This window comes from Mytilus galloprovincialis, chromosome 11, assembly GCF_965363235.1.
Source record: "Mytilus galloprovincialis chromosome 11, xbMytGall1.hap1.1, whole genome shotgun sequence".
In the NCBI taxonomy this organism is placed as follows: Eukaryota; Metazoa; Mollusca; class Bivalvia; order Mytilida; family Mytilidae; genus Mytilus; species Mytilus galloprovincialis.
Genome location: NC_134848.1, coordinates 15,554,239 through 15,580,636, shown reverse-complemented (window position 1 = coordinate 15,580,636; position 26,398 = coordinate 15,554,239). Strand labels below are relative to the sequence as shown.

General features: G+C 32.7%; 2 protein-coding genes across 3 annotated transcripts in view; one reads left to right on the top strand and one right to left on the bottom strand.

Annotated features, from left to right (window-relative positions):
• The window catches only part of LOC143051730 (protein dispatched homolog 1-like), a 60,932-nt gene that overhangs the window by 10,369 nt on the left and 24,165 nt on the right, over positions 1 to 26,398 (bottom strand). For both annotated transcript variants that reach the window (XM_076224643.1, XM_076224641.1), the window contains exons 4-7: positions 13,209 to 13,433; positions 12,016 to 12,141; positions 7,460 to 7,594; positions 6,026 to 6,155 (exon numbers count right to left, since the gene is read on the bottom strand). In XM_076224643.1, coding sequence (XP_076080758.1) covers positions 6,026 to 6,155; positions 7,460 to 7,594; positions 12,016 to 12,141; positions 13,209 to 13,433 — 616 coding nt within the window. The remainder of the gene's footprint in view (positions 1 to 6,025; positions 6,156 to 7,459; positions 7,595 to 12,015; positions 12,142 to 13,208; positions 13,434 to 26,398) is intronic.
• LOC143051728 (tubulin alpha-1A chain-like) lies at positions 20,693 to 23,798 on the top strand. Its single transcript, XM_076224640.1, has 3 exons — positions 20,693 to 20,801; positions 21,198 to 21,420; positions 22,579 to 23,798. The coding sequence occupies exons 1-3, from the start codon at positions 20,799 to 20,801 to the stop codon at positions 23,706 to 23,708; spliced, it is 1,356 nt and encodes a 451-aa protein (XP_076080755.1). The 5' UTR covers positions 20,693 to 20,798; the 3' UTR covers positions 23,709 to 23,798.

The following is a 26,398-nucleotide window of genomic DNA, read 5'->3' as shown; positions in this document are numbered from 1 at the left end:
TTTTTTAATTTATAACACATTCTTGGAAAACTTAGAAAAGAGGGACAAAAGATACCAGAGAAACAGTCAAACACATAAATCGAAAATAAACTGACAACGCTATGGCTAAAAATGAAAAAGACAAACAGACAAACAATAGAACACATAACACAACATAGAAAACTAAAAAATAAGTAACACGAACCCCAGAAGTTATTTTCAAACATTTGATGTACATGAAAAAGAAATGATAAGTAAAACACACCAGTTGACTATCTTTTCAATCCTATATGTACGTTATAAGATTTTCAGTCTCTCTGTTTACGTTGATTTAAGAAATTGGTATTGACTTCGAATATTACGTATTTTGTGTTTCGTTAAGTACCTTACAAAACAATTTCTCCTCACATACAAAGTCATAATAGAACTACACTACTAGAGTTCTTTTGAAACTAACTGTGTACCAATTACAAACAGCTGATTTATATTCATGCAAATGTATGTTTAGTTGATATGGATTTTTATCTTTAATTAATTTGTCTTATCCTGGTTTATATCATTGTTTATAAAGATTTACTTTTTCTAACCCGGAAATAATTAGTATTATTTAAACCAATGTCCTCGTATTGATTGGGAAATGAGACCAAATTGAAATGTTATAGAATTTCAGATACAAGAATAAAACAAACCGTAGCAAATCATTATAAAGCAGACGATATGATTTCTATTTTGGACGACAACCCATTATGAAAAGATTTTTTGAAGATCGATACAAAAAAATGTTTCAGAAATTATATACTGCTTGAATTCCCTGAAACCGATTTAGCAAATTATTAACAAACACTTGTTTAATAATCAATTAAAAACTTATTTTTTATGTTTAAAACCATTATGCATTTACTGTTTTAAACTTGGATATACCAATGTTTTAAGTGGTTTTTGAAATTGGTTAGATTACACTTGATTTACAAAATGAAAGCATGTTTTAAATTGGGTGTCCTTGAAAATTATTTCAACCCAATATATATGTCTTTAAGATGTATCTATACTATTAAACGAGAAGACCTCATATTGTGTGTCGCTTCTCTTCCTTCCTCGATAAATTAATCATCATGCCTCAATGTTCTAAAGGTAGCATGCATAGTGACTGTCGCATTTGTCATCCATTCTTATGATTATTCAGATTGAGTTATTTTGGGAGAAAAACGACAAAAAAAGGAGTCCGGATATTGATTCCGTCATCAGACTGACTTTTCGTCATAGATAAGACTTCCGATTTGAACCATGCACAAGTACAACCAATCGTATGATAGATAACAAAAATGAAAAATAAATAAGGCAATTACAGCGTTCTCCATATCATGGTGTTTAGATCGCAAGAACAACAACTATTATCATGATCATACCTCCTTAGAGAGGACAATTATTTTTCGAGTTTACCTACGTGTAAACTACGATTATACTACTTTAATATAGATACTATCTGTATTCTGTCTACTGTTTTCTTTGAATTTTTTACTATTGAAGGGGTTTATCTACATGTAAACTACGATTATACTACTTTAATATAAAGACTATCTGTATTCTGCCTACTGTTTTCTTTGAAATGTTTACTATTGTAGGGGTCATACCAGTTGCATATATATCACAATAGGTAAAACTGTGGAAACAAGAATGTGTCCATAGTACACGGATGCAACATCGGTATTATATTTACTAAGTTTCGAGTTGACTGGACTTCAACTTCATCAAGAACTACCTTGACCAAAAACATTAACCTGAAGCGGTACGGACGGACGGACGGACGGACGAACGAACGAACGAACGAACGATCAAACGAACGGACGCACGGATGCACAGACTAGAAAACCTAATGCCCATAAGGGAGCTACCATTTGATTTTTATGGGGGGGCTAGGATGAAAAATTATGTCCTGCATTTTTTTCAGCTGTAATCTCTGTCCTGACTTTTTATTTTTCACTCTGTTCGGTCCTGCCTTTTTTTTTTTTTTTTTTTTTAGTTTATCCTGACTTTTTTTTGCAAGCGTCTCATCCTGCCTTTTTTTTTACTTAAAACTCCTGTCCTGCCTATTTTTTTCAAATTTCGAAAGCTACACAAAACCCCTTACAAATATAGATTTATTTCGTCTTCAAGCCATTGTTCAACTACTAAATTGTCTATTCTTCTTACCAGCACACTTGGTACAATTAAAAACCTGATAATAAATTGTTCAAATAAGGCCTTCGAAAATAGAGGAATAAATTACTTTTGGAGTGTCAAGAACTCGTTGGAAGTACTTGATAAATTGCATGCTTATATTGGTGATTTTGAATCTGTTCAAAGTTTTGATTTTTCTACCCTGTATACCACATTGCCTCACATTCTCATTAAGAAAAAATTCACACACCTAATTAAATGGGCATTCAAAAAATCAGAATGTGAATGTATATGTTCAAACTCTTTTAGGTCATTTTTTAGTAGCAATAAACAAAAAAACTATGTTAATTGGACATGCTTTGATACTATATATGCCCTTGAATTTTTACTAGATAACATTTTTGTTCGCTTTGGGGATTCCGTATATCGTCAGATTATCGGAATTCGAATGGGGACTAACTGTGCACCACTTATTGCGGACCTGTTTTTGTATTGTTATGAGTTACAATTTATGACAAAAATAAGCAAAGACCCATCGAAACAACATCTGATAAACAAATTTAATAATACTTTTAGATATTTCGATGATATTTTGGCTCTCAATAATGACGACTTCAGTATGTATATTAATGAAATTTATCCTGTTGAACTTACTTTAAATAAAGCTAATACTAACAATGACCACTGCCCTTTTCTCGATCTTGATATATATATCACTAATGGAAAGCTGAATACTAAAATTTATGATAAAAGGGATGATTTTTCATTTCCTATCGTTAATTATCCGTTTTTAGATGGTGACGTTCCCTTGTCACCATCTTACGGTGTTTATATATCTCAACTTGTACGATTCGCTCGTGTATGTAACAATGTTTTAGATTTTAACGAGAGAAATTTATGTATTACTGAAAAATTATTACACCAGGGTTTTCGATATCACAAACTAGTCAAAACATTTACTAAATTTTATCATCGGTATAAAGACATCATTCGTAAATATAGCTCAACGTGCAGACTTCTAATACGTTCAGGTATTTCACATCCAATTTTTTATGGAAATATTCTTTATAAAGCACAAAGGTGTCAGTATTCAACTCAGAAACTTACAAAACCTTTGAATAGACTTATTAAGAAACAATATAATTACGATACTGTTGTCAAGTCATTAAAGATTGCATATGTTGGCGTTAATATTGAGTCACTGATAAGGTCTTTGCATCGGAACTAAACACATTTATTCTAAAAACAGTTATTGGCATGACACGGGTTATGTTCTTCTCATATATGTTATGATGGTATGATACTAAACCCCTAACGGGAAGGATTGTGCCTGATGTTCATATGATGAAATCATAATCTTTCAGTCAGTTTAATTGAAGTCTGGAGCTGGCATGTCAGTTAACTGCTAGTAGTCTGTTGTTATTTATGTATTATTGTCATTTTGTTTATTTTCTTTGGTTACATCTTCTGACATCAGACTCGGACTTCTCTTGAACTGAATTTTAATGTGCGTATTGTTATGCGTTTACTTTTCTACATTGGTTAGAGGTATAGGGGGAGGGTTGAGATCTCACAAACATGTTTAACCCCGCCGCATTTTTGCGCCTGTCCCAAGTCAGGAGCCTCTGGCCTTTGTTAGTCTTGTATTATTTTAATTTTAGTTTCTTGTGTACAATTTGGAAATTAGTATGGCGTTCATTATCACTGGACTAGTATATATTTGTTTAGGGGCCAGCTGAGGGACGCCTCCGGGTGCGGGAATTTCTCGCTAAATTGAAGACCTGTTGGTGACCCTCTGCTGTTGTTTTTTATTTGGTCGGGTTGTCTCTTTGACACATTCCCCATTTCCATTCTCAATTTTATTCGAAACCACTTGAGAACCATTGACAAACACTAAATGACTGATTTGTTGAAATGGGTTATATTTTTTATCAAATGCACTTGTTAACCCAGTAGATATCAACCGTGTTTGTAAGATTTACTGTTTTATACCCATCCGAATACATATATATATTTATATATATGTTTCAAGTGTTATTTCAATTGATTTGAACGTTATTACAAAGTTAGTCTTTAAAAAGTTAGTTACCACATTACTAACATAAAGGGAAGTTCGTAATGTGTAAACTTATTTGGTCATAAACTTAAGTTATCAATGATAAACCTCGGAAGTCTACGAAAGTATTTCGCGTGGGTTTTCTTTTATAATTGATAAGAGATTTCTTGGGGAAACATAGAAGATTATTTTCAATTATTTGATGTATACTTCCATATTTCCCATTTCCTTTCTCAATTTTATATTGTACAAGGGAAAGGGATGTTTACAACTACGTCTTGTCGATAGGAATGTCATTATGGCTTTTCGTCTCTGTTTAAAGCCTAGCTTTAGCAATTGGCGTTTTATGTACTCATCAAAGCATTTGATCCTCACATGAAAAGCGGGAGAACTTTTATCGGGAAGTCAGGATTGGGTTTTTATTTTTTGAGGGACTTGAATGAATGATTAATTTTTTTAATTAGAGGGTATTTTTTCGGGAACGCGGGATAATATCCCACTTCTATCTCCCTTCCACTGAAAAGGCAATATAGAAACACACTGCTAGAGTACTTTTGTAACTAACTGTGAATCAATAACAACCCCTTTATCTAAAGTCAAATAAAAATTGGTAGAAAGTTGGTTTTATTTCAAAATTAAATTTTCAAACCACGAGATATCACTGCCTCCAAGATTAACTCGGAAACACATATGCTTTAAGTATTATTTATATCGATTCCACTGTATTTATAGAGACATAAGACCAAATCGAAATGTTATAGAGGTCACCACGCCAAAACAATAACAAACCACGAAAAAGCAGAAGACGTCATGTTCATGCCAGACGGCAACTAACGACAACCACTTATTAAACAATTTAAAATACAACTAAAAAATGCATTTTAGGACTATACTACTGAAATTCTTTTAAAACGAATTGAGCATAATTGATATAGACCACTTGATAACAATTCGCCGTTTCAGAATGTAATGCATCCTGGCTAATATTTTCAAAAGTGTACACCAAAACGTCCTGATTGGTTGAAAATGTCATAAACAATGGAAATTTAACCAATGACGTGACGTTATTTTCATTTTGGGTACGAACAATGAAATTACCCATGATGCTTAAGATTCTGAAACGGCCAATTGAGTACCATTGACAAACAATTGGGTTTTCTTTTTATATATATTTTTTAACCCATATAATCACCGTCTTTTAAATTTACTGTTTTAAACCCGGACACATCTATTTTTCAAGTGTTATTACACTTGATTTGATGGCACTTGTAATTTAAGAGACTTAAAGATTACCAAAGCTACTGATAAAGCGACAAAAATCATGCTTGTCCTAAAGCGATCTTGTCAACACTATTATAAAGGACTGAATAGGGAGTTAGTTGTTTGTTATTCATTCCATAACTTTGAAAAATTGTTTTTCACACAAACTTTTTGTTTCCATATTTGATGTGTTTCCCTCATTTTTGGTTTGTAACCCGGATTTGTTTTTTCTCAATCGATTTATGACTTTCGAACAGCGGTATACTACTGTTGCCTTTATTTCTTTATTCTCTATTCTTTGTAACCCTTATTTTCTATTGCTTATATCTAAGTACCCATTAATCCTGGCTGTTCTTTATCTTTGGGCCTTTTTATGCACTTTAAAGCTATTATTTTCTATTCATTAAACCCTTCTCAGACCTTCAATCATATGTATCTTACTTTGACACTGGATTACAAAAGTTTATTTCTGCGTTTTTCGTTGTTACCTTCATGTAGAGTCATTCTACGCATGCACGTTCACGTTATCCCTTTTTTAAATTCAATAACATTAAGTAAAGAAGAAAAGCTTACAAGAATCTGAGAGAAGCTGTTGTGTAAATCCACTTGTATTTTTATATTCACCAATCAGGGCATCGTGATGTCCAAAATCAGACGTGTAATTTTTCTGAAACTCGTTGTAAAGCCAGTATCCAACAGGTATCTACAATAGATATTCTCTTATTGTATTTTATAAATTATGTGACCTTATTTTTGTCCATCTGATTTTTATAGTTCGTTCTTTATACTACTGTTAACCACTGTCCCAGGTTAGGGGGAGGGTTGGGATCCTGATTAGATGTTAACCCCGCCACATTATTTATGTATGTGGCTGTCCCAAGTCAGGAGCTTGTAATTCAGTGGTTGTCGATTGTTTATGTGTTACATATTTGTTTCTCGTTCATTTTTTATACAAATAAGGCCGTTAGTATTCTCGTTTGAATTGTTTTAAATTGTCATATCGGGTCCTTTTATAGCTGACTATGCGGTATGGGATTTGCTCATTGTTGAAGGCCGTAAGGTGACCTATAGTTGTTAATGTCTGTGTCATTTTGGTCTCTATTTGACAGTTGTCTCATTGGCAATCATACCACATCTTCTTTTTTATAAATAAGCCCGTTTGGTCTATTTGTTTACATGTAAAAGCCAGGCGGGAGAACTTGGTAGATAAATGATCACATTAATCTATGACGTTAGCGTGTGTTAAATTTCCTCCTTTACATTTAAACTAGCGGGGGTGTTCTTAATGAAATACATGGCATACATACAAACATGCATGGTTTCTGGGTTAACCAACATCTTGAATTTGCATCATAAGATGGGCGAACATAATTAGGACTGTGTAGCTAACTGTACACAAGAAGTGTAATCGATACGGCGGTCGAAAAAAACACAGATTTTTGCTGAACTCGATGCTTCCAATCGTAATTTTAAAAAAATGCACGCGTTTTCGTGTAAATCAACCCTTATCGTTATTCACAAAAAAGAAAACAAGGAAGTAGATATCTGATAGATTATAACAGTGCTCACTTGTACCACTCATCCATTTGTGATATAAACTCTAAATTAAGAGGGACTAAAAGGTGTTTTTGACAAAAGGACAGACAAACAGACAAGGTGGTTAAAATTCAGCCCCACTTCTGAATGAATGTGACCTACTGAATTAGACTACTAGTATTTACCGGATTTTTTTCTAACATGAGCAACACGACGGGTGCCACATGTGGAGCAGGATCTGCTTACCCTCCCAGGGCACCTGAGATCACCCCAGTTTTTGGTTGGGTTCGTGTTGCTTATTCTTTAGTTTTATATGTTGTGCCATGTGTACTATTGTTTGTCTATTTGTCTTTTTTCATTTTGAGCCATGTCGTTGTCAGTTTATTTTCGATTTATGAGTTTTACTGTCCCTCTGGTATCTTTCGTCCCTCTTTTCTAGAGAGAGGTTCAATATATTATATTTGTACTTACTGCTAAGTAGTCTTGGAAAGCTGTTGTAAAGGATGATGTGTCGTAGTGTGATGGCAGAGCATTCATAAAGTTCATAGTCTTTGTATAGTCCCAGGGGAGTGATAAGTCTCCAATACCAATGTCTGCTGATTTCGACTGAAAATGAAAATAAATAGTTATCGAAGGTACCAGGATTTTAAATTAATGCGCCAGACGCACTTTTCGTCTACAAAAGACTCATCAGTGACGCTAAGATCAAAATAGTTATAAAGCCAAACAAGTACAAAGTTGAAGAACATTGAGGACCAAAAATTCCAAAAGAAATGTGCCAAATACGGCTAAGGTAATCTAAAAAATGTATGCCTGGGATAAGAAAATCCTATGCTTATCGAAAAAACAGGAATTTATAAAATTGATTTCATGTCAACACAAATGACATCGAATTGAGCAACAGTAGGTCACAATTTGGTCGTCAACAAAGAGCACAATCCATACAGGGACAAATATTTATGTATCTTTATTTTTAACAAACCAAATTATAGAGATACACACAATAAATATTACATAATGTATATGTAAAGACTTACAAAAGTTATTTGAAAGCAAGAGAGAGTCAAATATCATAAATGATAGACTAAGTATATATTTTAAACTAAAATCAAGTAGGTGAATTTCCCAGGAGAGCCTACATGCATATTGATTAGCCTTATAAATTTGAACAACCTGTTAAGTTCAGAAAGATTTTTACTAATCATCAGTTCATTACATAGATGTTTTTCTCAGATTTAATATAAATATTTAATAATTTAAATTGCTAATCAGTCTCCTTAATAAAGGCAACATTAGTAAACCGTAGAAGGTCACAGAAGGATGAAGAGCATTGATGACCCAAAACTCCAAAAGGTTGTGCCAAATACTACTAAGGTTATGTTCCTTGGATAAGAAAATCCTAGGTATATAGAATAATTTATACTTTTGCAAACAGTAAATTTTAAAAAATGACCATATAATTGATATACATGTCAACATCGAACAACTTCTACTGTTTTCGACTGAGGACAAAACACATTTATAGATGTTACTGTCAGAAAGAGAATATGTTACAAGTGCAAAACATCACACATTCTTAATGACAGATTGACAATTAATATTCGAAGATACGAATCTGATAGTGTAGTGATCACTTTAGTATACCTATGATAGATGATTTCGATTATAATTTCATAAATGCAGCATTGTCAGATTGGCTATCAATTTTCAATAATTTGAATCTGCCAGGGTGGTGATGAGTTTCCTATAACACATGTCAGGTGATTTCGACTATCAAAGAGAAAATAAATTCATAGAAGTAGCTATATCCGAGTTGCTAAAAATATTCTGTAGTTTGAATCTGTCAGGATTATAATGGGTATCACATACAAATGTCAGATGAATTTGACCTAAGACAAAATATAAATTTATAGATGTTGCGATATCAGATTGACTAGAAATATTCAATCAGTTGTGTCTGTCAGGGTCGTAACAAGTCTGAAATAACAATGTCAAATGTTTTCGACTTAAGGCAAATTAAAATACATAGATGTAACTTTATGAGATTGACTTTCAATTTTCAATCATTTGAATCTGCCATGATAGTGACGTGATTTTTATACCAATGTCTGTAGATTTCGACTATTAACGACAAAAGTAGTTCATAGATGTCAGATTACATATATAATGAATATTCAATAATTCAAAAGAGTCAAAAACAAAAATTCTAAATGACAAATTCACTATGAATACATAATAATTTGAATCTGTCAGGGTAGTCATAAGTCTCCTGTACCAATTTAAGGTGATTTCGACGATCAATTACTAAATTAAGTCATAGATACTTCTTTTTCAGATTCACTATAAATATTCAATAATTTGCTTTTGCCATGCTAGTGACGTCACAAGTCTCATATAACAATGTCAAATGGTTTCGATTAAAGAAAAAATATAAAATCAAAGATGTTACTATGTCAGATTGACATATGTAGTATCATATACCAATGTCTGTAGATTTCGACTATTATAGACAATATAAATTCGAAGATGTAGCTATTTCAAATTACTACAAATATTCAAAAGTTTGAATCTGCCAGGACAGTAATTGGTCGCGCATACAAATGTAAAATGAATTTCACTGAAGACAAAATATTGATTCATAGATGCTACTTTTTCATATTGAGATTAATTATTCAGTAATTGAAATCTGTCAAAAAAACAAGTTCTAAATTTACGTATATATTCATTTCATAAAATTAAAGTATCTTTATCGGTCAAACCTGAATAATACAATTTTAAATTCATAAATGGATTCATAATACCGTAGTATCAGTATGTTAGATTAAATAAGGTCTATTGAAATAAGGATCAATGTTCTCACAATGATGAAGCTTATGATATATTAAATTGTTTTCAGTGCAAATAGTTGAATGAGTTTTCATAACTTTTCGGATTTCTTTTTTATGTTAGTGGGTTTGCATGGTATTTTTATTTCTGTATTATTTAATTATTTTGGCCGATCTTTATTTGTTTTGACTGTCCTATAATTTTGTGGCTATTCTTTATTTAATTTGGCTGATCTTCAATAAATGTGGCCTTTCTTTATTTATTTTGGCTGTTCGTTATAAAAATTTTCCTTCTTTGATTATTTTGGCCGTATATTGATCTATTTTTGCCGCTCTTTATTCATTTTAGCCATTATTTTATTTTATTGGCATGTTTTGTCCAATATTATCCCTTTTCTATTTGTTAGCATCCCAAGAACCCAGTATGCTCTGTTCTTTCATATGTTGTTCAATTTTCTCTATTCTTTTTAACCCAGCGTTTTTTTATTCTGTAAACCTTCTTTAGAACCTTTTGTAAGAGTTACAATGAACTGGGCGTTATGTAGAAATAAGAAATGTGGTAACTTTATAAAATAAGGAAATGAGTTATAAAATTTTTATCAAATACTGTAAATTCAGAAATTATTGCGTGCATTTATTATTGCGATTTTGTTGTTTTATACTTAACTGCGATTTTAATTTTGGCGATATTGAGAAAAATCCAGTTGAATTCAAACAAAAAAATTAAAATGCGAGTTGAAATTATTGCGTTTATAACCCTGTCGCATGTTTGGCCTTTATAAAAACCTCGCAATAATTTCTGAATTTACAGTACACAATCAAATAGCCCGTTTCTTTGTATGTTGACGTTTGTTTTTGAAGCAGTTAAGTGTCTATGTTGTTCTGTTGTTTTCCTCTTTTTTTGTGGTCAGTATTTGTTTTCGCTTAATCTATTTATGACTATTGAAAAGCGGTGTACTACTGTTGCCTTCATTTATAAAATTGAGAATGGAAATGGGGAATGTGTCAAAGAGACAACAACCCGACCAAATAAAAAACAACAACAGCAGAGGGTCACCAACAGGTCTTCAATGTAGCGAGAAATTCCCGCACCCGGAGGCGTCCTTCAGCTGGCCCCTAAACAAATATATACTAGTCCAGTGATAATGAACGCCATACTAATTTCCAAATTGTACACAAGAAACTAAAATTAAAATAATACAAGACTAACAAAGGCCAGAGGCTCCTGACTTGGGACAGGCGCAAAAATGCGGCGGGGTTAAACATGTTTGTGAGATCTCAACCCTCCCCCTATACCTCTAACCAATGTAGTAAAGTAAACGCATAACAATACGCACATTAAAATTCAGTTCAAGAGAAATCCGAGTCTGATGTCAGAAGATGTAACCAAAGAAAATAAACAAAATGACAATAATACATAAATAACAACAGACTACTAGCAGTTAACTGACATGCCAGCTCCAGACTTCAATTAAACTGACTGAAAGATTATGATTTCATCATATGAACATCAGGCACAATCCTTCCTGTTAGGGGTTTAGTATCATACCATCATAACATATATGAGAAGAACATAACCCGTGTCATGCCAACAACTGTATTTTAGAATAAATGTGTTTAGTTCCGATGCAAAGACCTTATCAGTGACTCAATATTAACGCCAAAATATGCAATCTTTAATGACTTGACAACAGTATCGTAATTATATCCCTTCTTAATAAGTTTATTCAAAGGTTTTGTAAGTTTCTGAGGTGAATACTGACACCTTTGTGCTTTATAAAGAATATTACCATAAAAAATTGGATGTGAAATACCTGAACGTATTAGAAGTCTGCATGTTGAGCTATATTTACGAATGATGTCTTTATACCGATGATAAAATTTAGTAAATGTTTTGACTAGTTTGTGATATCGAAAACCCTGGTGTAATAATTTTTCAGTAATACATAAATTTCTCTCGTTAAAATCGAAAACATTGTTACATACACGAGCGAATCGTACAAGTTGAGATATATAAACACCATGATTGCTAGTGAGACGTCTATTCACTAGAGTCAAAATGATGTCGACTTAAGCAACTATAGGTCACCATACTGCAGAGCACAATCCATACTGTATGGTCAGCTATAGATACCTCTTATCCTCTGTAAATCCATTCTCTATCAGGATAACCTCAAGTTCTTCCATAAGTAATATACTTACTTGAAGAAATGTATCTAAATCCTTGGTAAAACACGCAACCTCTAGCTGTCCTGTGGAGGAATCTGTTCGTATCTTGTACTCTTGTATTTCTGCTGCTGTCATGTTATACAGTCTGTTACAGAACGTCTATAAAATAACCAAACAAAATTAGCATTATACTGGCACAAGTTTAAAAGAAATGATTTGCGTCATCATTATCTCTATCGCTCATTGTCTCTTAATTGTCTCACTTTCACTGTTATTCTATTTCTCTTCCCTTCTCTCTTAAAAAAAATATGACAATACACTGCATCAGTTCAGACATAGGTTATTATTTTGTCAGTTTATAATTTTTGTTTATGCTCAGAAGACTGATTAAAAATGACTGCTGATTAGATCAAAATCGGTGTCATATACGTTATAGCCACGACATTACATAGGCAAAAAGAGTATTTTAAAGTTCTAAAAAAGTGTGTTCGTTAAATCAAATATTTACCATCAATGCCTGTATTAATCACTGGATCTAAATCATCGTCATATGCGTTATTGCAACCACATTAAATAAGAAAAGTATGTTTATAATTTTATATTCAGTGGGAACACAGACTTGGGTTGTTTGAGTGACGAATGGAAAATATGATTTGTTAGTTAATATATTTCCAATCAATGCTGGTTAACCACTGAATTTGAATCAAAATCATCATTATATACGATATTACCACGACGTCATACAACCAAAAGATGTTTCTAAAAGCCTTGGCTCACACGGAACAGCAAGCTATAAAGAGCCCCAAAAATGACTACTGTAAAGTAGATTTGTTTTGAAATAATTTATGAACTTGTATTGTTTGAGTGGCCAATTTCAATAGTGACTTGTAAGTTAAATTATATATTAACCATCAATGCCTCCTGATTAATCAACTGATTTGGATCAAAGTCATCGTCATGTACGTTATTGCTATGTCATCATGTAAAGACAAAAGGAGGGGTTTTTTTTACAGTTAAACAAGTGTGGACACAGACTTGAGTTGTCTGAAAGTCAAATTTTTATATTGACTTGCTAGTTAATTATACCTGATAATTAACCATTGATTTTGATCAAATCATCGTCATATACGTTATTACCACGACGTAATACAACCAAAGGTGTTCAAAATTAATTAGTGTGGACACTGATAAGTGTTGTTTGAGTGGCGAATTTTTGTAATATTTACCATCAATGCCTGCTGATTAGCCACTGTATTCGGATCAAAATCATCGTCATATACGTTATTGCCACGACATTGAATAGAAGAAAAGTGACAATGGCTACGATCCTTGTTCTTTAGTCCCCAGACCACGTGGATTTGGACGAGACTGTCGGCTGTGCTAACTAACATAGTATACTCCTGCGCGTATACGGCTTTGGAATAATGGTGGTCGTCTTGGAAAAGTTGTAACTGAAAGACAAATCACCACATAGTAAATGAACACAATAGCACAGAACATATGCAACTACAAATTAAGAGCCCACAAGGGACGGGTCATATAGAAAATACATGTATAAATAAAAAGAACATTGATTAGCATGCCAGATAGATAGAATTTTAGTTAACAATCATAATACAATTTTAGATTGTAATATAGTTCTTAGTTTTTATTATATATTATTGTATAGCAATATAATATTTCCCACAGAAAGTAACCAAAAGTTAGCGTGCAATAAATTCTTATATTGCACTAGTGCAATAAATCTTCAAAATTCATGACGTCATTAACGACAAAATCTTAGTTTAAACCAATTTTTACTTTTAAATATTATATTGCAATACAATAAAAGGGTTATTGCATGAATATTGGGGAATATTGTCCCTCGTAGAACATATATTGCACTCACAAGCTCGTGCAATATAAAATTCTACTCGGGACAATATTCCACAATATTCATGCAATAACCCTATAATATAGCTATAATATTAAAAATAAATCATATTGACTTTAATGAATTTTCCAACAGCATCAAGGACCTAATTGTCTTTACAGCTTCATAAATAAATGATTTTTACCTAATTGTCCAGTAAAGCAAACTTAAGAATATTTTGGTAAACAAATTCAAAGAGAGTATCTCTTTCAGAGTTAATTTTTTTCAAATGAACTTAAAAAAAATGATTAAGCGTTTGTTAATAGATTTATGTTGCCTTCAAATTTTTTCCTACATGTATGTGATCTGAGCCAATTCCAATTAAACGTAACCTTGTGAACTTTTCATCGTTGTACTGTTTGTTCTGTTTAGTGGCCTATCAATTTCCATAGAATATACCAAGTATATTTCCGGAAATAATACAATGTAGCTGTTTTCTTTGTATACCTATGGACATAGACGTATGTTGATCATTCGTCTCAACTCGGCCGATTCCGTACCCTCATCTAAGGATAGAAGGAGAGTAGCGGATTCTACCGAGGATTGCCGAATGGTATGTTGATGTGTAATACTATCTTTTTCATTATTTATTTATACAGAAAGTCAGGTTTTCAAATTTCTCTTTTGCTACTAGCATATTAAATAATGCACGATCTAGCATGCAATTAAACACTGTGTGGGCCATTACGTCGAAAAACGAAATAAATCCTCAATACACGGTTGCCTATAATAAATATATACATGCGTGCAAAACGGTAAAACTTTTATTTTATATCCTGTGATGTGATGAAAACATTTAAAAAAATTTCAATATCGTATGAAAATAGTCAACAGATTAAATAACACTTTGTGTTATAAAAATATCTGTTTATTGTTTGTTTAATTTTTAATATGGTATTATTCGAATTCGGTTTCAAATACAATCCAACATTGACCTTGTGAGTGATACAAACAGACAGAAAATCAGCCAAATTCTTCAAATAAAAAATTTTTTGGTATCTCTTTCAAGTGAATTTACTTTGATGAATTGTGTAGGATGACTTATTCTTTCTCTTGATATCATATCAATGTATGTAACGGACATATCATATAAAAACTTACAGCTATAATCAGATATGTTCATAATATAAATTTAATCATTACAAAAAATCATGAAATCCTACACTTTACCAATCTGTTGAAATCATGAAATCCTACACTTTACCGAGACATTGAAATCAGATATACATAATGACATACTAAATCAATATATAAGTAATCTACTATTAAATCTAGATACTTTTTAATATTATGCAAAATAGACTTAGAACTAGGACATATTATGGATCGTTGAAATTTCCTTTATAGATAACAGAGGACCATAATCCTTGAATGAAATAACAATTAGGCATAAAAGTACATTTTTTATATAAATAAGGCCGATAGTTTTCTCGTTTGAATTGTTTTACATTGTCATATCGGGGCCTTTCATAGCTGACTATGCGATATGGGCTGTGCTCATTGTTGAAGGCCGTACAGTGACCTATAATTGTTAATGTCTGTGCCATTTTGGTTTCTTGTGGATAATTGTCTCATCGGCAATCACATCACATCTTCTGTTATATATATATATAAAATATGAAAATTATTATGTTTTGATATTTTATCAAAAGCCTTCAATCCTTCTGGATATCAAGGTGTACTTTTTAATTAATTGTTATATATATCTATGTGCTTTTGGAATAGATTGAGGAGTGCCACTACCACCCCCCTTTGAAGCTACACGTATGGTTAAATTAAATGCATAAACTATCTACAAGTCCTCTGACTTATTGCCTTGGTACGCCCGGGCCCCATTTAAAAACATCGGAGCCGAAACGGTGCTTTTAATTGGGAAACAGATATTTTCTATCAATTTACAAAGCCAAATCGAACTGACTGCACTGGATGTGTTGTTAAACATTTAAATGATTCAAACAAAGGGGCAATTGATACCAGAGGGACAGTCAAACTCAATAATTGAAAATAAACTGACAACGCCATGGCTATAAAGAAAAGGATAAACAGACAAACAATAGTATACAAAACACAACATAGAAAACTAAAGAGGAAGATTGTTCGTATATATTATATACTCCCACTATGTGACAGAGGCGGATTTAGGGGGGGGGGGGGCAGGGGGCCCGGACCCCCCCCCTTTTTTGGGAAAAAATTTGGTTGCTTATATAGGGAATCATTGAAGCGTGACTGGAGCGGGCCCCCTCTTAGGTCAGTCAGTGGGCCCCCACTTATGAAAATTTCTGGATCCGCCACTGAATGTGTTTACTGCTTCGTCTCTGTTGGATAGTCTGATTGTAGTCCGCGATTACTCTGACGTTCACAACCCAGCTTGTCTGGCAAAACAGCCGTTGGACGTCAGAGTAATCTCGGACTAGTCTGATTGATATTTCTTGAGCGTAGGCAAAGTCATCTAGGGGACATCACTCTTTAGATAAACAAATATCTCCTTGTATATTGTTTTAATTATCACTGATTATAGTGAATCTAATTCGCTGCTGTCAACCATTTGTCGCTAGGAAATTCAAATAACATGATTGTTTGCGCCAATATTTCAAACAGTTACTGACAAAATACTTCCTTCATTCAGTAATTAGGCAGATATTCATTAATCCTTTGCATGGTTTAGTCACGAGTCTCCAACATTTGAAAAACATGAGTAACATGTATCGGCAACAAAATTTAACATGTAAATATAAAACATCCGACGTTCCTTGTGGCAGCATGTGTCACCCTGGGTCCGACAGAGTGCCCATATAGATATGTGATAGACAATTACATAATAAAATTGATAAAATTGAGAATGGAAATGGGGAATGTGCCAAAGAGACAACAACCCGACCATTGAAAAAAACAACAGCAGAAGGTCACCAACAGGTCTTCAATGTAGCGAGAAATTCCCGCACCCGGAGGCGTCCTTCAGCTGGCCCCTAAACAAATATATACTAGTTCAGTGATAATGAACGCCATACTAATTTCCAAATTGTACACAAGAAACTATTTATTTAAATTGATTGAATGTTTGAACTTATTCTCTGTATTCATCTAAGTTTCAAAATTCATTTTTTTTTATAAGATAAATTGAAAAAAAGGAATACAAAGCAACAATACGTAAACAAATAATTTTGATGATTTCCCTAATAGAAAAACCTATAAGTTTTAAAATTCAAACTTTAACGTCTAAAAGTAGAATTTTAAAATATATGTATGGTTTGATGTGTAAATTCATATGATTTTGTCGCTCCTGTTATGCAGGAAATCTTCGTCTTATTGTATTTTGAATAAGCAATTAAACAGCAACAATTTAATTTGTCATTGGGTGATAATGGTAAGACTACTGCCCGTCGAACAAGCTTGGTGATGTCATCGGTTTCTTTGTAGTAAGTCTGCGGTCCATATTTCTTAGTCTTTGTCAAATACATTAGGTAAAGTAGAAAAGGAAACGTTTGACTTGGAAAACATGGAAGACTATATGAGTTGCACTGTTCTTGTCTGTTTCATAAACGATGAAAATGGTGCTTAGTTGAGAAGTAGTTGGTGATGTTGAGATATATACTGTAGACTATATAAGTAATCTTGTGTAATTGTCTTTTCATGGTAAACTTGAAGCTGTCACGATGCCCTTGGGTACATTGCATCATTAACATTTTGTTTTATCAAACACCAACAAATTAAAGATATATTTTTCTCAAATTTTAAATATTTAGTTCACTATAACTTTTTTAAACAAGAGTGCACACGCTGAAATGTCTCGCCTTCTATACTAATCATTGATATTATGTTGATAGTCCTAAGTATAAAGCTAAGCTTTAATACAACTGTCACATAAACTTAACATTAACCAAGATAACTAAACAAAGACCAAAGAACCTTGAAAATAAGGTCAAGGTCAGATGAACCATGCCAGGCAGACAGGTACAGCTAACAATGCTTCTATACAACATATATAGTTGACCTATTACTTATAGTTTAAGAAAAATAGACCAAAACACAAAAACTTAACACTGTGCAATGAACCGTGAAAATGAGGTCACGGTCAAATAAAACCTGCGCGACTGACATAAAGATCATAAAATATTTCCATACACACCAAATATAGATGACCTATGGCATATAGTATTAGATAAAAAGACCAAAACTCAAAAACTTAACTTTGACCACTGAACCATGAAAATGAGGTAAAGGTCACATGACATCTGCCCGCTAGATAGATACACCTTACAATAATTCCATACAACAAATATAGTAGACCTATTGCATATAGTATGAGAAAAACAGACCAAAACACAAAAATTTAACTATAACCACTGAACCATGAAAATGAGGTCAAGGTCAGATGACACCTGCCAGTTGGACATGTACACCTTACAGTCCTTCCATACACCGAATATACTAGCCCTATTGCTTGTAGTATCTGAGATATGGACTTGACCACCAAAACTTAACCTTGTTCACTGATCCATGAAATGAGGTCGAGGTCAAGTGAAAACTGTCTGACAGACATGACGACCTTTCAAGGTACGCACATATCAAATATAGTTATCCTATTACTTATAATAAGAGAGAATTCAACATTACAAAAAATCTGAACTTTTTTTTCAAGTGGTCACTGAACCATGAAAATGAGGTCAATGACATTGGACATGTGACTGACGGAAACTTCGTAACATGAGGCATCTATATACAAAGTATGAAGCATCCAGGTCTTCCACCTTCTAAAATATAAAGCTTTTAAGAAGTTAGCTAACACCGCCGCCGCCGCCGCCGCCGCCGCCGCCGCCGGATCACTATCCCTATGTCGAGCTTTCTGCAACAAAAGTTGCAGGCTCGACAAAAAATGTGTTATCATAAATTAAGATGAAGATGAAAAGATATAAATCTGAATAAAATCATTTCCTTTCATTAGTTTACAAATAAATTTTTTTTATATTATAACCTCACTTAAAATTGTTATGACATTTATCTCTTTTTTAATTATATCTCTCTTTTTTTATTATAATATGTTGTCCTTTTTAAATCTCAAAATTGATATTCTTATAAAATTGATCTCTTTTTTTATCTTTAAAAAAAAAATTATATTCAATATTAAATCAATTTTAAATCAAGAGTATGTATTCTTTATAACCTTTTACAGGTCATTTACAGTTAAATGATATATAGATATAGGAAGATGTGGTATGAGTGCCAATGAGACAACTCTCCATCTAAGTCACACTTTATAAAAGTAAACCATTATAGGTCAATGTATGGTCTTCAACACGGAGCCTAGGTTCACATCACTGTAAAGGGCCCCAAAAATTACTAGTGTGAAACCATTCAAACGGGATATGCTTAAATGTAAGAAACGGACTTTGTTAAAACAACAATGCCCGCTATGTTTGTATATGGATGTCAGTCATTAAAGATGGACAAACCAGGATGACACCCATTTAATTGACGGTATACCAATATTATCTTCTTTGTCAGTTACCAAATATGGTTATTGTCCGACATAGGATCAATGAAATTGAATTAATAATTGTAACGTTATCTATGTCAAAAATTAGTGTCAAATATCTTTCACGGATATATAGTAGACGGATAAATATAAATTAAAAGATTGTTCCCGGATCCTATTAATTATTCAATTGCATTAATATGGTAATGCCAAATTGTGTACATTGAACTTGAATCTAATTAATAGTACATGTTTACACTAATATATGTTACAAAACACATATGGGTCCAGCTCGTATACCGTACGAATATACGCATATGGTTCGGACCGTACATGTACCATCATCAAATACTCGTATGGTCTATAAGGTCTCCATTAGAAATTTTAATCAAACTACGAATGATCAAGCATTGGTTTAAGTTAGTTACTAGAAAGTCTTAAGACAAATGTCCTTTTTTGTTTAACTTTTAGCCCGACTGCCAAATATGATACACATATTCAATGATTAAAACAAGTCAATCAAATCAATTTTTGACAAGTGTGGCATGCAAAACTTGTATGGCACAACATTTGTTTTGTCACTGTAACAAATATGGCTGAATGTAACCATTAAATAGAACATAATAGATCAGTTCAAACAGAATTGGTTTGCAAGTCTACGGGAATCACTAAAAACAGTTATTCATTGTTGAGTTAAGGATATTTTAAAGTTTGAGGAATATTTTAGTATTTTGAATGACGGACAGATATCTTAATTTTAAATTTCCAATCGAAACTTGAAGATGTCAAAACTTAGAAAGAGAAAAAAGAAAGTATTTAATGTAGATGCCATTGGTGATGAATACCATTACATTTTTAATTGTTCAACTCTTTGATAACTGTAAAAAGAAAAAAAATATCAGATTTCATTAAAAGAATACTTCTTATCATGTAGAATTTTCATGACTTCATGAATTCAAAAACATTTCCAAAACTAAATGAGTTATGTAAACTTATAAGGGAGGTCAATAACAAATTAAACTTTTCTTGGTTAACAATGGTAAATGCCTCAATTTAATTTCGTACATTATTTATTTGTGTTATTGTTTTAAAATATGTATAATTATTTATAATATACCTTTGTAATTTGGTTTGTAAGAATACAGATATAGACAGTGATCTTATAATCTGTTAAACTGTTATAAACCATACATAATTAAAAGTACTACTGTCATTACAAAAAAAATGTAAGTTGTTTTTTATTATGTCATTCATTTTACGACTTGACTTGTGTGTTTGTAACATAGGGGATTATATGGGTGTATATATTCAAGTGATTTCAAACTATCTGACAAAATATACAGAGACTCACAACGACACGTTAACGTCTTCGTGAGTTCACTGAGAGACTTCATTGTAAATTTATTTTGACATTTATCTTCGTCAATCAAAATGGTATGTCTTATGTAATTTTTTTATTTTTTTTTATTTTTTTTATATAAATATATATATTTATAAATTCAAGATTTAATTTTTGGTATGTTTTGAATCGTGTAAATCAAATACATTTAGAATTTACTCAGTTTTGAACAAGATCATGGGAAACAAAGATGTTCTTCATAGATTTTTTTCGGATTATTCTTTCATTGAAAAGTTAAACTGAGATCAGGCTTTTTAATCATCTTGTGTAAATCAAAATTTGCGTTAACATTTCACATTTGTATATTAAAATGATCATTGCCAAATAAAATTTATTTTTTATTTTTTGAAAAATGATAGTGAAATATGCGTAGTTTACTTTCCTCTTTTTGATCATTATTGAACATATTTATATGTTACTTTTTTTTATAGAGGGAATGCATTTCAGTCCACGTCGGACAGGCCGGAGTTCAGACCGGAAATGCCTGCTGGGAACTGTACTGTTTGGAGCACGGTATCCAGCCTGATGGTCAGATGCCCTCAGACAAGACCATTGGAGGCGGTGACGACTCCTTCAACACCTTCTTCAGTGAGACCGGATCTGGTAAACACGTACCCAGGGCTGTCTTTGCTGATCTGGAACCTACTGTAGTCGGTAAGTGAATAACAATTCTAATTCTATACGTTTAAGGATTCCATTTTTTATGTACGATAATTTCATTACTCATAGATTGTGAACAACAGAATATATATAAATGTAAATAGTATGTAATGAAAGAAAAACTGATTGTTTGCTTATGTAGTTACAGCAATGTAGCGGGAACGTTCTTTCTTTTTTGAATATATTGATAGTACAGCATTCGATAAAAGAACTACGTAAAAGACACTGTTTTATCTGAATAAACTTTTTGGTTTACATTGTCAACGTATATTTGTTCCGCCTAATAAAGTTCCACTGGAAACTTTTGTTATAAAAATGTCATAATGTCTGTTACTGTTGGAACAAATATTCTATGCCATTTATTCCGTTAGAAACATGTACTGTAATATTTATTTTAGTGGAAATATTTTCCATATGGAGAAACATGTTTCGTGACAACATCCATTGCCCTAAGCTTCTAAACAGTATTGATACAAGGGGAAGCAACCATTCAATTTTCACGGAATATGATGGTTGGATTAAAATCATTCACTTGGTTAAGTTGAAAATGACAATATGTTGAAAACAATCTACTGACTTGAACCTCCTCACAAGGTCGCCGTTTAAGGGAGCAACCAATTAACTCCAAAGGGAGGGAAGTATGGTTTTTAGTCTGAGTCAGATTAATTTTTTTTATTTTTCGACGCTATCAATCAAATTTGTTTTTTTCTTCAGTATTGCACACTACAAGGTATGTGGGAAATATGACATCTGCTTTCCCAAATAATTGTTATCACCATATTGGGGATCAGAATATTTCTTTTTTGACCCATCTCCCATGAAGTTAAATGGTTATTCCCTAAATGCCTAGAAAACTATGGAAGCATCCAAAATTAAAGAAATAACATAACATTGTTTTTGAAGAAAAATAATCCACCTAAAGTTAACCGTTGGTAGCTTAAGATGTTGAAATGTGCACTGTACGGTATGAAAAAAAAATGCGATTTGTAAGTATATAAATCACGGTTTCAATCCAATGTTGAAATTTTAATAATTTGGACATGCAAGACTTTTTTTTAAAATCTGCAAAATTTGCATTTTGCTGATATTACAGGCTTGTCATTTACATATGTAGTTTATTACAAATTTACAATATATGAATTTCTCTTTTAGATGAGGTCAGAACTGGTACTTATCGTCAACTCTTCCACCCAGAACAACTTATTACAGCCAAGGAAGATGCTGCAAACAATTACGCCAGAGGTCATTACACAGTCGGAAAGCAAATTGTCGATCAAGTTTTGGACAGAATCCGTAAACTGGCTGATCAATGTACTGGTCTCCAGGGGTTCCTAATCTTCCACAGTTTCGGAGGTGGAACCGGATCAGGATTTACATCACTACTCATGGAACGTCTCAGTGTTGATTACGGAAAGAAATCAAAACTTGAATTCGCCGTCTACCCAGCACCTCAAGTTTCCACTGCCGTCGTAGAACCATACAACGCCGTCTTGACCACTCACACAACTCTTGAACACTCCGATTGTGCTTTCTTGGTAGACAACGAAGCCATCTACGATATCTGCAGACGTAACTTGGACATTGAGAGACCAACATACACAAACCTTAACCGTCTTATCGGCCAGATCGTCAGTTCAATTACTGCTTCCCTTAGATTCGACGGTGCTTTAAACGTAGACTTGACCGAGTTCCAGACCAACTTGGTACCATACCCACGTATCCATTTCCCTTTGGCTACATACGCACCAGTTATTTCTGCTGAAAAAGCTCATCATGAACAATTATCTGTAGCCGAAATTACAAACGCAGTGTTCGAACCAGCAAATCAGATGGTCAAATGCGATCCAAGACACGGCAGATACATGGCTTGCTGTATGTTGTACAGAGGTGATGTTGTCCCTAAAGATGTCAATGCCGCTATTGCTACCATCAAGACAAAGCGAACCATCCAGTTCGTCGACTGGTGTCCAACTGGTTTCAAAGTTGGCATCAATTACCAACCATCAACTGTTGTACCAGGAGGTGACTTGGCTAAGGTACAGAGAGCAGTATGTATGTTGAGTAACACCACTGCCATTGCTGAGGCATGGGCTCGTCTTGACCACAAGTTCGACTTGATGTACGCCAAGCGTGCTTTCGTCCATTGGTACGTCGGAGAAGGTATGGAAGAAGGAGAATTCTCAGAGGCCCGGGAAGATATGGCTGCTCTAGAGAAGGACTACGAAGAAGTCGGTGTAGATTCAGTTGATGAAGAGGGAGAAGAAGAAGCGGAAGAATATTAAGTGCATTATTCAGAAACAAGCAATAAACAATATATATATACTAATGTATACAATGTATACGAAATATAGCAATTAAATATGTCACATCAATTAGGTAGTAGTTTTATTTGTCATTTTAAAGGACGTACAACTTGATTTAATAAAAAAAAAAAAAGGCAATCCACAGAGAATATTCCCGTTTATCATAATGTTTTCGGCTTTTCTATTACACATCTTATGCCTTATGCATATACGACAAAGGGAGATAAATGTTAGATCATTTTGCCAAACACAACAAATATGTTCTTTATCTCGTTTATGTAAAATAGCTAAAGCTTCTCTTCGTACGTATTGTGTACAGCCGACAAGCATACATTACTAACTTTTCCCCACTACCTTTAAGTAAAAAGATAAGCACTAGAAGTGCTTTAAAAATTTATGTGCTTATTTATAATTGCCGTGCGAGATTGGTGATTATGTAAATAAGAAGATGTGGTAAGCCAACTTTTCACAAGAGACCAAATGACACAGAAATTAACAACAATTAACAATACATTAGACGTCAATTTCGGAATATTCATTTTATTTGTTTAATTAATTAAAAATGTTTTGCAAATTACATGCGTACAAATATCTAACCACAGTTGTAAATGTATTTTGTAAAAATATTTTTGATGACCATTTGATATATATATATATATATATATATATATATATATATATATATATATATATATATATATATATATATATATATATATATATATATATATATATATATATATATATATATATATATATATATATATGATAAAACATCAGGTTATCATAATTTGAAATTTAACTACCATGTATTTAAAACATTGTTTTTCCAACTAGCTGAACAAATAATCTATTCACTTATTATTCTAAAGAAAAGTCTTATTATTTCCCAGTAACTACTCTCCTACTGTTTACAATAAAATAAATGAGCAAGGTGGATCGAGCAAATGAACCCTTTATAAAATGTAAGTAAAAGATGTATCGTCGCGTTACACAAATTGCTCAGAGTACCCAAATTATAGTAGGGGAAGTCTTCAAAGATTTACAAGAGACTCAATATGATTTGACATTATGCACGCGGTTCAACATTACTACATATGTTTGAATACGCACAAAACATTCACAGTACTATGATTTAGGTACTAGATGGCAACTTCCAAGCAAGGACCGAAGCTCATAAACTCGGCAATAAACGCAGGACTTCGGGAAAGTTCGGAGAGCCGATAACCTTGCTTCGGAAGTTGACTAGATGGATACTGACGATGATGCTTTGTGAAGTGAAATGCGAACGTATACGTCATAACAATATTGTCCTTGTTATACATGGTATATATTTAATGTATTTTGACAAAAACTTGAATATGGTCCAATCAACGATGGAGTTTCAGATCTATCTTTAATGAAGTTCTAAATGGTTTGTCTATATTTTATCAATTTTTTTAGCCGTCGGTGTGAAACAAATTGATGTCATTCATTTTTAATGAAGAAATTCAGATACCATGTTTACGCCATTGTTTCAAACAGTTTCTGACAAAACACTTCCTTTATTCAGTAATTAATAAAATACCGGGGTATTCATTTATGTTCTAGACGGGTACTAGGTACTGATGGTGATGCTCTGTGAAGTGAAATGCGAACGTATATCATAACAATATTGGCCTTGTTATATATATCTAATGCACTTTTGACAAGAACTTCAATATGGTTCAATCAACGGCAAAATTTCAGATCCATCTTTAATGAGGGTCAAAATGGTTTGAGCTATAAAAAAGATGTCTTATAATTGTCAATGAGACAACTCTTCACATGAAACCAAATAACACAGAAATTAACTACTATAGGTCACTGTACGGCCTTTAAAATTGAGCAAAGCCCTATATCTATATGATATTTATTTTTAAGTTATTTGTGTGGAGCTAATTTGCTGTCATCCATTTTTCACAACGAAATTTAGATAACATGTTAAAGGCCATTGTTTCCAACATTTGCTGACACAGAACTTTCCCCGTCTAGTAATTAGATAGATATATAAGTAGGTATTAAGGTAAACTAGTACTGACGGTGATACTTTCCGAAGTGAACGTATCCAATTACCAGATTATCGACTGTACTCGCGACAATAACTTGGCCTCAACAGGGTTCTATCGCCAGTGAAGAGTTCATGTCTGTCTTTTATACCCAAATGAACGTTATGCCAGTTCATACAAGTATTTCAATTGTAATCTATCCCTTTTATTACACAGTATATTCTTCTATATTTTCTTCTATATTAATTATTTATTCAACCAACATTTTACAAGTTTAATTATAGCTATATTTAACCGCAGTTACACTAGGTTTGGGTCTATCTTTGTATACTGTGGGTTCATTATTATTCGTTTTTGGTGTTTTATATCCAGTGGCAAATATTTCATGCATAGAGGACTTTGTTGATTAGTTTATATCCAGTGGCACATATTTCATACATTTTCAGGACTTGTTCGTGTTTTATATCCAATGGCAAATATTTCATACATACTAAGGACACTATATATTATTTAATTTCCAGTGGCAAATATTTCAATTATAATCAGGACGTTAGCATCATGACAGAAAAAATGATTTAAGATTATAGAAATAGATAACAATTTTCGTGGGTTTCAACCAACATTTTACAAGTTTAATTATAG

Coding starts and splice junctions, on each gene's coding strand:
- LOC143051728 (XM_076224640.1), top strand. Junction 21,421..22,578: donor TCTGGAACCTACTGTAGTCG/GTAAGTGAATAA, acceptor TTTCTCTTTTAG/ATGAGGTCAGAACTGGTACT.